General features: G+C 40.7%; 1 protein-coding gene across 1 annotated transcript in view; it reads left to right on the top strand.

The window, feature by feature from the left end:
* TRPC5 (transient receptor potential cation channel subfamily C member 5) overlaps positions 1 to 15,195 on the top strand; it is a 252,581-nt gene that overhangs the window by 109,750 nt on the left and 127,636 nt on the right. The window contains exon 4 of the mRNA XM_037821964.1: positions 13,820 to 14,156. Coding sequence (XP_037677892.1) covers positions 13,820 to 14,156 — 337 coding nt within the window. The remainder of the gene's footprint in view (positions 1 to 13,819; positions 14,157 to 15,195) is intronic.

Here is a 15,195-nt window from a genome sequence, read left to right as displayed (position 1 = left end):
GCTGCTCTCCCAAAGAGATCCTGCCAACCAGAATCACTGCAGGGCTCTCTTGTTTTGACCTTCCCCCCATGCCACACAGAGCCGGGCAAAAGTAGTTTTTCAGAAATACTTGTTGAAAGGCCTAAATTGAATCACTTAAATTGAATCATCTTGCATTCATTTGGCAGTGGGCATGACAAATTCTGTTCTGCCTTGAGTTCAGTGTGTGAATTGGGCATTAAAGCTGCCTGATTATTTGGATAGCTGTAGGAACAAAAGTCACATACAATAGACTGGTGAGGGGCTAGGGGAATATTCTCCCCGCTGACATGCACTTAAAGTACAGTTTTATGTAAAAGGAAAAAAGGCCAGGGCTTTTCCAAAAGTCCTGTCCACAAAAAAACACAATAATTTTCAGTCTTTGTCCGGAAGCATTGGAGAATTGAAACATTGCAGAGATAAAAACCCAACAAACTGCACTGAGGGACCTAGTATTTTTGAAGAAAAGATTTGAACAGATTGAAAGGATTCATCCCTTACAGATCTGGCTTGGGGCTAATCTGAGACTCTAAGGTGTCCTTTGCTATATGCCTCACTCCTCTAACCTCTCCTAGCTGCCCCTCAGGGGCCCAGACCTGGGACTGGCCCCATTGCTTCATGGCTTTGCTGGCAGGCTGGTCCCTTACACCTAGACAGCTAGCTAAGATATACCTATCTCTTCTAAACTGTTAAAAGAGGTTAATAGTCTCATATATTACCCCTTCCTATGAACATGATATAATTTCAATGCCTTAACTCAAAGCAATAAGTGATGTGGGCATTTCAATCACTGTGGCAAGGCCAGTGGGAAATGCAGCTCTCTACATGTCTCAGATCATAGCATCCATGGACTGTCAGGGTGTGCCGCACTTAGGAGTTGGGTATTTGTAGTCAGCCAGGCTAGGGCTGCAGTTCTGGCTCTACCACTTACCAACTACATGACCTTGGGCTCAGTTCTGTCATCTGTAAAATGATATCTGCCTGTAGGGTGGCTGTGAGATAATTCATGTGAAAATTTGGTACAGTTGTTGGTTCATTATAACAGCTCAATATATGGTAGTTAGTCTGCCTATGTGTAGAGTAGATTCTAGTTGCAACTCCCAGGAGACTTGTCCTAGCTACCAGATTTCACTCCCTTATACACTAAGCAGAGAACGCTTTGGAACAAGGGTGTTCCATCAAGGTTCATCCAGCAGAGACCTATCTATTCAATAATTCATTCAACAAATATTTATTCAGTGTCTACATTGTGCCGGGCATTTTGCAAAGTGTTGTGAATATAGTGGTGAATAAGAACATGATCCCAGTCCTTGAGCAACACCCCCTGGAGAAGGTAATTAGAGGAGGACTCTATCATTTGCACTAACCCACACACAAATACATCACTTCCCATGAAAAGATTAAAAAGTTATGAGGGGAGGCGGGGCAAGATGGCAGACTGGTGAGCTGTAAGTTTTAGTTACTCCTCCAGGAAAGTAGGTAAAAAGCCAGGAACTGCGTGGACTGGACACCACAGAGCAATCTGTCTTTGGGCATACTTCATACAACACTCATGAAAACGTGGAACTGCTGAGATCAGCGAAATCTGTAAGTTTTTGCGGCCAGGGGACCCGTGCCCCTCCCTGCCAGGCTCAGTCCCGGGGGAGGAGGGGCTGTCAGCTCCGGGAAGGAGAAGGAAGAACTGCAGTGGCTGCTCTTATCGGAAACTCATTCTACTGATTCAAACTCCAACCACAGATAGACTGAGACCAGACACCAGAGACTCTGAGAGCAGCCAGCCCAGCAGAGAGGAGACAGGCATAGAAAAAAAACAACACGAAAAACTCCAAAATAAAAGCAGAGGATTTTTGGAGTTCTGGTGAACACAGAAAGGGGAAGGGCGGAGCTCAGGCCTTGAGGCGCATATGCAAATCCCAAAGAAAAGCTGATCTCTCTGCCCTGTGGACCTTTCCTTAATGGCCCTGGTTGCTTTGTCTATTAGCATTTCAATAACCCATTAGATCTCTGAGGAGGGCCGTTTTTTTTTTTTTTTTTTTTTTTTAAATCCTTTTCTCTTTTTCTAAAACAATTACTCTAAGAAGCCCAATACAGAAAGCTTCAAAGAATTGCAATTTGGGCACGTCAAGTCAAGAGCAGAACTAAGAGAGCTCTGAGAGAAAAGGCAATAATCCAGTGGCTGAGAAAATTCACTAAACAACACAACTTCCCAAGAAAAGGGGGGTGTCCGCTCACAGTCACCATCCTGGTGGACAGGAAACACTCCTGCCCATCGCCAGCCCCATAGCCCAGAGCTGCCCCAGACAACCCAGTGTGACGGAAGTGCTTCAAATAACAGACACACACCAAAAAACTGGGCGTGGACATTAGCCTTCCCTGCAACCTCAGCTGAATGTCCCAGAGCTGGGAAGGTGGAGCAGTGTGAATTAACAAAGCCCCATTCAGCCATCATTTGAGCAGACTGGGAGCCTCCCTACACAGCCCAGCAGCCCAGAACTGCCCTGGGGGGACGGCACTCACCTGTGACATAGCACAGTCATCCCTCAACAGAGGACCCGGGGTGCACAGCCTGGAAGAGGGGCCCACTTGCAAGTCTCAGGAGCCATACACGAATACCAAAGACTTGTGGGTCAGTGGCAGAGACAAACTGTGGCAGGACAGAACTGAAGGATTAGACTATTGCAGCAGCTTTAAAACTCTAGGATCATCAGGGAGATTTGATTGTTAGGGCCACCCCCCCTCCCTGACTGCCCAGAAACACGCCCCACATACAGGGCAGGCAACACCAACTACACACGCAAGCTTGGTACACCAATTGGGCCCCACAAGACTCACTCCCCCACTCACCAAAAAGGCTAAGCAGGGGAGAACTGGCTTGTGGAGAACAGGTGGCTCGTGGACGCCACCTGCTGGTTAGTTAGAGAAAGTGTACTCCACGAAGCTGTAGATCTGATAAATTAGAGATAAGGACTTCAATAGGTCTACAAACCCTAAAAGAACCCTATCAAGTTCAGCAAATGCCACGAGGCCAAAAACAACAGAAAATTATAAAGCATATGAAAAAACCAGACGATATGGATAACCCAAGCCCAAGCACTCAAATCAAAAGACCAGAAGAGACACAGCACCTAGAGCAGCTACTCAAAGAACTAAAGATGAACAATGAGACCATAGTACGGGATATGAAGGAAATCAAGAAGACCCTAGAAGAGCATAAAGAAGACATTGCAAGGCTAAATAAAAAAATGGATGATCTTATGGAAATTAAAGAAACTGTTGACCAAATTAAAAAGATTCTGGACACTCATAGTACAAGACTAGAGGAAGTTGAACAACGAATCAGTGACCTGGAAGATGACAGAATGGAAAATGAAAGCATAAAAGAAAGAATGGGGAAAAAAATTGAAAAACTCGAAATGGACCTCAGGGATATGATAGATAATATGAAACGTCCGAATATAAGACTCATTGGTGTCCCAGAAGGGGAAGAAAAGGGTAAAGGTCTAGGAAGAGTATTCAAAGAAATTGTTGGGGAAAACTTCCCAAATCTTCTAAACAACATAAATACACAAATCATAAATGCTCAGCGAACTCCAAATAGAATAAATCCAAAAAAACCCACTCTGAGACATATACTGATCACACTGTCAAACACAGAAGAGAAGGAGCAAGTTCTGAAAGCAGCAAGAGAAAAGCAATTCACCACATACAAAGGAAACAGCATAAGGCTAAGTAGTGACTACTCAGCAGCCACCATGGAGGCAAGAAGGCAGTGGCACGATATATTTAAAATTCTGAGTGAGAGGAATTTCCAGCCAAGAATACTTTATCCAGCAAAGCTCTCCTTCAAATTTGAGGGAGAGCTTAAATTTTTCACAGACAAACAAATGCTGAGAGAATTTGCTAACAAGAGACCTGCCCTACTGGAGATAATAAAGGGAGCCCTACAGACAGAGAAACAAAGACAGGACAGAGAGACTTGGAGAAAGGTTCAGTACTAAAGAGACTCGGTATGGGTACAATAAAGGATATTAATAGAGAGAGGGAAAAATATGGCAAACATAAACCAAAGGATAAGATGGCCGATTCAAGAAATGCCTTCACGGTTTTAACGTTGAATGTAAATGGATTAAACTCCCCAATTAAAAGATATAGATTCGCAGAATGGATCAAAAAAAATGAACCATCAATATGTTGCATACAAGAGACTCATCTTAGACACAGGGACACAAAGAAACTGAAAGTGAAAGGATGGAAAAAATATTTCATGCAAGCTACAGCCAAAAGAAAGCAGGTGTAGCAATATTAATCTCAGATAAAATAGACTTCAAATGCAGGGATGTTTTGAGAGACAAAGAAGGCCACTACATACTAATAAAAGGGGCAATTCAGCAAGAAGAAATAACAATCGTAAATGTCTATGCACCCAATCAAGGTGCCACAAAATACATGAGAGAAACACTGGCAAAACTAAAGGAAGCAATTGATGTTTCCACAATAATTGTGGGAGACTTCAACACATCACTCTCTCCTATAGATAGATCAACCAGACAGAAGACCAATAAGGAAATTGAAAACCTAAACAATCTGATAAATGAATTAGATTTAACAGACATCTACAGGACATTACATCCCAAATCACCAGGATACACATACTTTTCTAGTGCTCACGGAACTTTCTCCAGAATAGATCATATGCTGGGACATAAAACAAGCCTCAGTAAATTTAAAAAGATTGAAATTATTCAAAGCACATTCTCTGACCACAATGGAATACAATTAGAAGTCAATAACCATCAGAGACTTAGAAAATTCACAAATACCTGGAGGTTAAACAACACACTCCTAAACAATCAGTGGGTTAAAGAAGAAATAGCAAGAGAAATTGCTAAATATATAGAGACGAATGAAAATGAGAACACAACATACCAAAACCTATGGGATGCAGCAAAAGCAGTGCTAAGGGGGAAATTTATAGCACTAAACGCATATATTAAAAAGGAAGAAAGAGCCAAAATCAAAGAACTAACGGATCAACTGAAGAAGCTAGAAAATGAACAGCAAACCAATCCTAAACCAAGTAGAAGAAAAGAAATAACAAGGATTAAAGCAGAAATAAATGACATAGAGAACAAAAAAACAATAGAGAGGATAAATATCACCAAAAGTTGGTTCTTTGAGAAGATCAACAAGATTGACAAGCCCCTAGCTAGACTGACAAAATCAAAAAGAGAGAAGACCCATATAAACAAAATAATGAATGAAAAAGGTGACATAACTGCAGATCCTGAAGAAATTAAAAAAATTATAAGAGGATATTATGAACAACTGTATGGCAACAAACTGGATAATGTAGAAGAAATGGACAATTTCCTGGAAACATATGAACAACCTAGACTGACCAGAGAAGAAATAGAAGACCGCAACCAACCCATCACAAGCAAAGAGATCCAATCAGTCATCAAAAATCTTCCCACAAATAAATGCCCAGGGCCAGATGGCTTCACAGGGGAATTCTACCAAACTTTCCAGAAAGAACTGACACCAATCTTACTCAAACTCTTTCAAAACATTGAAGAAAATGGAACACTACCTAACTCATTTTATGAAGCTAACATCAATCTAATACCAAAACCAGGCAAAGATGCTACAAAAAAGGAAAACTACCGGCCAATCTCCCTAATGAATATAGATGCAAAAATCCTCAACAAAATACTTGCAAATCGAATCCAAAGACACATTAAAAAAATCATACACCATGACCAAGTGGGGTTCATTCCAGGCATGCAAGGATGGTTCAACATAAGAAAAACAATCAATGTATTACAACACATTAAAAACTCGAAAGGGAAAAATCAATTGATCATCTCAATAGATGCTGAAAAAGCATTTGACAAAATCCAACATCCCTTTTTGATAAAAACACTTCAAAAGGTAGGAATTGAAGGAAACTTCCTCAACATGATAAAGAGCATATATGAAAAACCCACAGCCAGCATAGTACTCAATGGTGAGAGACTGAAAGCCTTCCCTCTAAGATCAGGAACAAGACGAGGATGCCCGCTGTCACCACTGTTATTCAACATTGTGCTGGAAGTGCTAGCCAGGGCAATCCGGCAAGACAAAGAAATAAAAGGCATCCAAATTGGAAAAGAAGAAGTAAAACTGTCATTGTTTGCAGATGATATGATCTTATATCTAGAAAAACCTGAGAAATCAACGATACACCTACTAGAGCTAATAAACAAATTTAGCAAAGTAGCGGGATACAAGATTAATGCACATAAGTCAGTAATGTTTCTATATGCTAGAAATGAAAAAAATGAAGAGACACTCAAGAAAAAGATACCATTTTCAATAGCAACTAAAAAAATCAAGTACCTAGGAATAAACTTAACCAAAGATGTAAAAGACCTATACAAAGAAAACTACATAACTCTACTAAAAGAAATAGAAGGGGACCTTAAAAGATGGAAAAATATTCCATGTTCATGGATAGGAAGGCTAAATGTCATTAAGATGTCAATTCTACCCAAACTCATCTACAGATTCAATGCAATCCCAATCAAAATTCCAACAACCTACTTTGCAGACTTGGAAAAGCTAGTTATCAAATTTATTTGGAAAGGGAAGATGCCTCGAATTGCTAAAGACACTCTAAAAAAGAAAAACGAAGTGGGAGGACTTACACTCCCTGACTTTGAAGCTTATTATAAAGCCACAGTTGCCAAAACAGCATGGTACTGGCACAAAGATAGACATATAGATCAATGGAATCGAATTGAGAATTCAGAGATAGACCCTCAGATCTATGGCCGACTGATCTTTGATAAGGCCCCCAAAGTCACCGAACTGAGCCATAATGGTCTTTTCAACAAATGGGGCTGGGAGAGTTGGATATCCATATCCAAAAGAATGAAAGAGGACCCCTACCTCACCCCCTACACAAAAATTAACTCAAAATGGACCAAAGATCTCAATATAAAAGAAAGTACCATAAAACTCCTAGAAGATAATGTAGGAAAACATCTTCAAGACCTTGTATTAGGAGGCCACTTCCTAGACTTTACACCCAAAGCACAAGCTACAAAAGAGAAAATAGATAAATGGGAACTCCTCAAGCTTAGAAGTTTCTGCACCTCAAAGGAATTTCTCAAAAAGGTAAAGAGGCAGCCAACTCAATGGGAAAAAATTTTTGGAAACCATGTATCTGACAAAAGACTGATATCTTGCATATACAAAGAAATCCTACAACTCAATGACAATAGTACAGACAGCCCAATTATAAAATGGGCAAAAGATATGAAAAGACAGTTCTCTGAAGAGGAAATACAAATGGCCAAGAAACACATGAAAAAATGTTCAGCTTCACTAGCTATTAGAGAGATGCAAATTAAGACCACAATGAGATACCATCTAACACCGGTTATAATGGCTGCCATTAAACAAACAGGAAACTACAAATGCTGGAGGGGATGTGGAGAAATTGGAACTCTTATTCATTGTTGGTGGGACTGTATAATGGTTCAGCCACTCTGGAAGTCAGTCTGGCAGTTCCTTAGAAAACTAGATATAGAGCTACCATTCGATCCAGCGATTGCACTTCTCGGTATATACCCGGAAGATCGGAAAGCAGTGACACGAACAGATATCTGCACGCCAATGTTCATAGCAGCATTATTCACAATTGCCAAGAGATGGAAACAACCCAAATGTCCTTCAACAGATGAGTGGATAAATAAAATGTGGTATATACACACGATGGAATACTACGCGGCAGTAAGAAGGAACGATCTGGTGAAACATATGACAACATGGATGAACCTTGAAGACATAATGCTGAGCGAAATAAGCCAGGCACAAAAAGAGAAATATTATATGCTACCACTAATGTGAACTTTGAAAAATGTAAAACAAATGGTTTATAATGTAGAATGTAGGGGAACTAGCAGTAGAGAGCAATTAAGGAAGGGGGAACAATAATCCAAGAAGAACAGATAAGCTATTTAACGTTCTGGGGATGCCCAGAAATGACTATGGTCTGTTAATTTCTGATGGATGTAGTAGGAACAAGTTCACTGAAATGTTGCTATATTATGTAACTTTCTTGGGGTAAAGTAGGAACATGTTGGAAGTTAAGCAGTTATCTTAGGTTAGTTGTCTTTTTCTTACTCCCTTGTTATGGTCTCTTTGAAATGTTCTTTTATTGTATGTTTGTTTTCTTTTTAACTTTTTTTTTCATACAGTTGATTTAAAAAAGAAGGGAAAGTTAAAAAAAAAGAAGAAAGAAAAAAGACAAACAAGGAAAAAAAGAAAAGATGTAGTGCCCCCTTGAGGAGCCTGTGGAGAATGCAGGGGTATTCGCCTACCCCACCTCCATGGTTGCTAACATGACCACAGTCATAGGGGACTGGTGGTTTGATGGGTTGAGCCCTCTACCATAAGTTTTACCCTTGGGAAGACGGTTGCTGCAAAGGAGAGGCTAGGCCTCCCTATATTTGTGCCTAAGAGTCTCCTCCTGAATGCCTCTTTGTTGCTCAGATGTGGCCCTCTCTCTCTGGCTAAGCCAACTTGAAAGGTGAAATCACTGCCCTCCCCCCTACGTGGGACCAGACACCCAGGGGAGTGAATCTCCCTGGCAACGTGGAATATGACTCCCGGAGAGGAATGTAGACCCGGCATCCTGGGATGGAGAACATCTTCTTGACCAAAAGGGGGATGTGAAAGGAAATGAAATAAGCTTCAGTGGCAGAGAGATTCCAAAACGAGCCGAGAGATCACTCTGGTGGGCACTCTTACGCACACTTTAGACAACCTTTTTTAGGTTCTAAAGAATTGGGGTAGCTGGTGGTGGATACCTGAATCTATTAAACTACAACCCAGAACCCATGAATCTCGAAGACAGTTGTATAAAAATGTAGCTTATGAGGGGTGACAGTGGGATTGGGAATGCCATAAGGACCAAACTCCACTTTGTCTAGTTTATGGATGGATGTGTAGAAAAGTAGGGGAAGCAAACAAACAGACAAAGGTACCCAGTGTTCTTTTTTACTTCAATTGCTCTTTTTCACTCTAATTATTATTCTTGTTATTTTTGTGTGTGTGCTAATGAAGGTGTCAGGGATTGATTTAGGTGATGAATGTACAACTATGTAATGGTACTGTAAACAATCGAAAGTACAATTTGTTTTGTATGACTGCGTGGTATGTGAATATATCTCAATAAAATGATGATTAAAAAAAAAAAAAAAAAAAAAAAGAAAAGTAGGGGAAGGAAACAAACAGACAAAGGTACCCAGTGTTCTTTTTTACTTCAATTGCTCTTTTTCACTCTAATTATTATTCTTGTTATTTTTGTGTGTGTGCTAATGAAGGTGTCAGGGATTGATTTAGGTGATGAATGTACAACTATGTAATGGTACTGTAAACAATCGAAAGTACAATTTGTTTTGTATGACTGCGTAGTATGTGAATATATCTCAATAAAACGATGATTAAAAAAAAAAGTTATGAGGAGAAGCACTTCTGGAATATCAGGGTAAGGACTTCTGAAAATCTGCTCCTCCAAAAATGCAAAAAAGACACTGGAAAAATTCAAAATCAACTTTTTCACTACTCTGGAAATTAGCTAAAGGCTTGTAACAATCAAAGGAGCATTTATTTGAGAAAAACAGCTAAATCTTGGTAAAAACAGTGACCTTTGTGGCATTTTAACTTGACCTATTCCCATCTCCCTCTCCCCAGCTCCACAGTAGTCTGGAAAACCAACGTCTTCCAACCCCTTGGTAGCCATAAAATCCAGCACCCTAGCAGCCACTGGAGGAAACAGACTGGGAGCCACTGGAGCTCCCCCAAAAGACCCGGAATCTTACAATTGTCATTATTTGACCCATCTGGCAACTCCCTGTAAAAGCCCTGCTCACAAGGGCTTGTCTTTATGTGACTTGACTCAGAGATTACTCAGTGCAACAGTCCTCGCCCAGGGAGGGGGGGGGGGGGGGCATGTGTTGAAAAAAAAATCAACAGTTTTTTAACAGCAAGGCTGCCTGAGGTAGTGGATAACAGTTGGAGCAAACAATAGGCTAAACAAAAAGCAGTCGAATCCAGCAACGGATAAAAAGGATTTTACACCATGATCAAGTGGGGTTTATCCCAAGAATGCAGGTTTGGTTTAACATATGAAAATCAATCTATGTAATAACAACACCACTTTACTAGAATAAAGGCAAAACCACAAGATCATCTCAATAGATGAAGAAAAATCATTTGACAAAATCCAACACCCTTTCATGAAGAAAATACTCAAGAAACTAGGAAAAGGAGGAAACCTCCTCAACATGACAAAGGCCATCTATGAAAAATCCACCGCTAACAGAAAGACTGAATGTTTTCCCCCTATGATCAGGAACAAGACAAGGATGTGTGTTCTTACTACTTCTATTCAACATTGCATGGGAGGTTTTAACTAATGCAATTAGACAAGAAAAAGAAATAAAAAAGCATCCAGTTTGGAAAGGAGTAAGTAAATTATCTCTATTTGCAGATAATATGTTTGTGCATAGGAAATCCTAAAGAATCCACACACAAAAAAAAAAACTGTTAATGCTAATAAATGTATTTGGCAAGGTTGCAGGATGTAAGATTGAAACACAAAATCAATTCCATTTCTATACAGTGGCAATGAACAATCAAAAAATGAAATTAGGAAAACTATTCCATTTACAATAGCATCAAAAAGAATGAAATACTTAGGAGTACTTTTAACAAAAGAAGTGCAAGATTTGTATACTGAAAGCTACAAAATATTGTTGAAAGAAATTAAAGAAGACCTAAATAAATGAAGACATTCTGTGTTCATGGATTGGAAAACCTAATATTGTTAAGATGGCAATACTCCCCAAATTCATATACAAATTCAAAGCAATCCCTATCAAAACCCCAGGTTTCTTTTTTTGCAGAAATTGATAAGCTGATCCTAAAATTCAAATGGAAATGGAATGGACCCAGAAGACCCAAAAAAAATTTTTGAAAAAGAACAAAGTCAGAGGATTCACACCTTTCAATTTCCAAACTTACTACAAAGCTACAAGACAGTGTGATACTGACATAAACAGATAAATGGAATAGAATTGAGAGTCCAGAAATAAACCCTTACATTTATGGTCAATTGATTTTCACCAAAGGTGCCAAGACAATTTAACAAGGGAAACATTAGTCTTTTCCAAAACTGGTACCAGGACAAGTGGATATCCACATGCAAAAGAATGAAGTTGGACTCCTACCTCACACAATATACGATTAACTCAAAATGGATCAAAGATCTAAATATAAATGCTAATTCTATTAAACTCTGAGAAGAAAACATAGGGGGAAATTTTTTTGACATTGGATTGGGCAATGGTTTCCTAGATATGACAGCAATAGCACAGGCAACAAAGGAATAAAGAAATTAGACTTCATCAAAATTGAAAACTACTCCTCTAGTCTCTGAACAGTGCTTTTAGTGCCATTGAGCATCTAGCTGCTCTTGTTCTCCACCCAAGTCATGCTCTTTCTCACCTCCATACCTTTACTCAAATTATTCTCTCTGTTTAGGCTCCCTTTCCCTCTCCTCCCCTACTCCTAACCAACTCCTGCATAACCTTTAATACTCCACTAAGGTATTGCCTCCTCCAGGAAGCCTTTGCTGAGGAGTCCAGATTTGTCCCTCCTTTGTGCTCCCATTTTGCCTTGTTCTATCTCTTTTGGTGCACCATACTATTTAATAATTACGTTTATACCTCTGTTTCTTTTACTAGACTGTGACTTCCTAAAGGGTAGGGATTGTGACCTACTCCTCTTTGTATCTCTAGAGCCTAGCACAATCTCTGGCACTCACCAGGTGCTCAATAAACATTTCATGAATAAATGAGGCCCCCAATCAGGAAAGGAATTTACCAAATGTCGTGCAGCAAGTTGAAGGAAGAGCTGTCACAGTTCATATTTTATATTCCTTTCCATGTTTTAAAGATGATACAGAAAAATTAAGTGATTTCCCTAAAGTCACAGCACAGAGGCCAGATTAGCATCCAGCTCTGCTGACTCTCAGTCCAGTGCTTTTTCAATTGCATCCAAATGTTTGGCTTTACTGTGGAACTTTTCTATCCTATCCATTCCAGCCTTTTGTATAGGCTATAATGGCAAGAAGAGTAGAAAGGCACTATCAGTTTTTGGCTTTTGCATGTGACTGTGTGGAAGGGAGATGTGAGGACATGGTAGGGATCATGAATACCCTTGGAGGAAAGGAGATGGCAGGATGAAAATATTTTAGAACCAATTTTTGCTAGTCTTATAATAGTAAACTGCTTTAGGGTAGGCTAGACCCCAAAATATATAATGGCTCAAACACAATAGAATTTTGTTTCTCAGGCATGTAGCAGTCCAAGACACATATGCTTGGTCAGCAGGGACAGCTCTCCTCCACGTGACCATTGAGGGACACAGGCTGTGTCCCTAGGTCACCCTGGGCTTCCACATCTCATTCAGCCAGAAGGGAGAAAGAACATGGAGGATCATGCATGGGAGACTCCCGTAGGTCAAGCCTGGAAGTGTCACACATCGTTTATCTTCACATTCCATTAGAGAGAACTTAGTCCTGTGGCCAACCTCACTGCAAGGGAGACTGGGAGATATAGTTGATCTGTGCACTCAAAGAAAAGAAAAATGGTTTTGGTGGGAAGCTAGTGACCTTCACAGATACACTAACAGAAAACTTGGGCTAAAGTTTACCTTGGGTGTTGGGTATATGATGGAAAAAAGTTTACTTCCTTTGCACTAGTAAGATATATGGTGCAGCTCCATTTAACCTGCCCCATGGGTAGCCAGGGAACATGTATGTAGGCAGTCAAATATAGTCAGTATTTGAAATCATGGTAGACAGTTGAGCTCCCTATTGAGTTGCTTACCAGGAAGTAGCAGCGGGAGGATGACTTGCACTGCTGATGATTCCTTAATAATTAATCACTGACACTTACTTTTGAGCAAAATCCCAACTGGGTTGGTATACAACATTTTAATTTTGGGCCCCAAATATTTTTTCCTTCTCTGCGTGTCTAGACTAGAGAGAGTGTCAAAATAGATGGCAGAGTAGCAACCTGATTCATCACTAGCCAACCAAGAGGTGTTGAAAACTAAAACCAAAGGGGAAAAAGACAGATTCAAAAGTGGAACTCATTTCCATTTCAAACCTTATTCCCTGCCAGTTTGTATTTGCCCAAATGCAGTGCACATTCGCTGATGACCTCATGTAAGGGGAATGAGTAAAAATCAATCAATTTGAAATGAAATACCCCATGATTCCCTGCTAAGAGGCATGTGAATTCCCAGGAGAACTTTCTAAACAACTTCCCGGGCTCTACTCCCCAGAGACTCTGATTTCATACGTTGTGGTGGGACCTGGGAATCTTGATTTTTTTTTTAGTGTTCCCTAGATGATTCTTTTGCAGAGCCAGGTTTTGAGCACCACTGCTCTAACATCATAGGAGGGGGAAGAGGGAGTCATGCCAAAGCACAAATTGAAGGGAAAGGTTTTGTTTTAATATATGAAACAAGAAATCAACCCTATGGACAATGTAGTCTCATAGTTTGACATGTAGAGCAGACTCTGGGGTAGACCCATTCATGAGACTCTGGAAAACAGATGTCTTCTGGTAGTTGGTCAGGCATCCCCTTGCAGAAGCTGGATAAAACTAGGAGAGGAATTATACATGCAGACTTCCCCCTGGACACCCCAGATACCTAACTTATTGTTCTCTTCTTTTCTCAGTTTGTTGCTCAGCCCAACTGCCAACAGTTGCTTGCCACCCTGTGGTACGATGGCTTCCCTGGATGGCGGCGGAAACACTGGGTAGTCAAGCTTCTGACCTGCATGACCATTGGCTTTCTGTTTCCCATGCTCTCCATAGCCTATCTGATCTCACCCAGGAGCAACCTTGGCCTGTTCATCAAGAAGCCCTTTATCAAGTTTATCTGCCACACAGCATCCTATCTGACTTTCCTCTTCATGCTTCTCCTGGCTTCTCAGCACATAGTCAGGACAGACCTCCATGTACAGGGGCCTCCCCCAACTGTCGTGGAATGGATGATATTGCCTTGGGTTCTAGGTGAGTCAAAGGGGCCAGGAGCTATGGCAAGACTGTCCATCAGTCCTGTCTGAAGAAATGACCAAAACAGGCAACTGGACTTGCCCTGATCTAGGGCACTGCCCTCTGTGCTGTGGGGTAGTCCTTTGTTGGGAGTCTCAGAAATGTGATTCCTTCAGGCCCCATTCACTCAGTATTGCATAGTCCATGATGAAATCGGCAGTGCATCCATGGCCCATCTTGCTTCTGCTGACATATTGTCTTCAATAGGTTTAGGGGAAAAGCCAGGTGTCAGTCAGGACCGGCCTCAGGTTAGCTAGGCAGGGCATGTGCTGATCAGTCTATCCAAAGCCCTCTTTACCAAAGTCTAGGGCAGTTGTATCTGCTGCTTTCTCATGGCTTCATACAGAATCACAGTACTTGCTTAGAATCCATATCTTATTTGGACACTGATTCCACAATCAGTTATGGGAACGAAGGAAATTCATACATATCATGGTTAAAACAACATTACCAGTGGTCTCCAGGAACAATTAGATTGCATTGGACTCTCCCACACATTGCCATCCTCTAAGCCTTTGCTACTCAGAATGTGGTCTCCAAATCAGCAGTATCAGTATCACCTGGGAGCTTGTTAGATATACAGAATCTCAGGTCCCACCCCAGATCTACAGAATCAGAATCTGCATTTTAACATAATCCCCAGGTGATCCTAGGCACATTGAAGTTTCAGAAACACTGCTCTAGACCACAGCTACATCTATCTTTCACTGCTTTCCACATTCCAAGGCTAAACCAACATCTATGTCATTAGGCAGATTTCCATGAAATCCCCACACAGCAAGAGGAGAAAGGAGAAAAGAGGATCCTAAATTATTTTGGGCCTCACTGCCTAGCTTTGGCCCCAAGGGCCCAGTAATTTGGTCCATGGTCAACTTGCTCACCTCAAAACTCACTGAGAAGTTTTCCCTTCAGCACTTTAGTGGGAACTAATTAATTTGTTGATGAAGTTACTCCCACTCCAAAATGGGAAGGGGGGGTAGAATCAGGCACCCAAAAT

The sequence above is a fragment of the Choloepus didactylus genome, chromosome X (genome assembly GCF_015220235.1).
Source record: "Choloepus didactylus isolate mChoDid1 chromosome X, mChoDid1.pri, whole genome shotgun sequence".
Classification (NCBI taxonomy): domain Eukaryota; kingdom Metazoa; phylum Chordata; class Mammalia; order Pilosa; family Megalonychidae; genus Choloepus; species Choloepus didactylus.
This window is presented reverse-complemented; position numbering and strand designations above follow the sequence as displayed.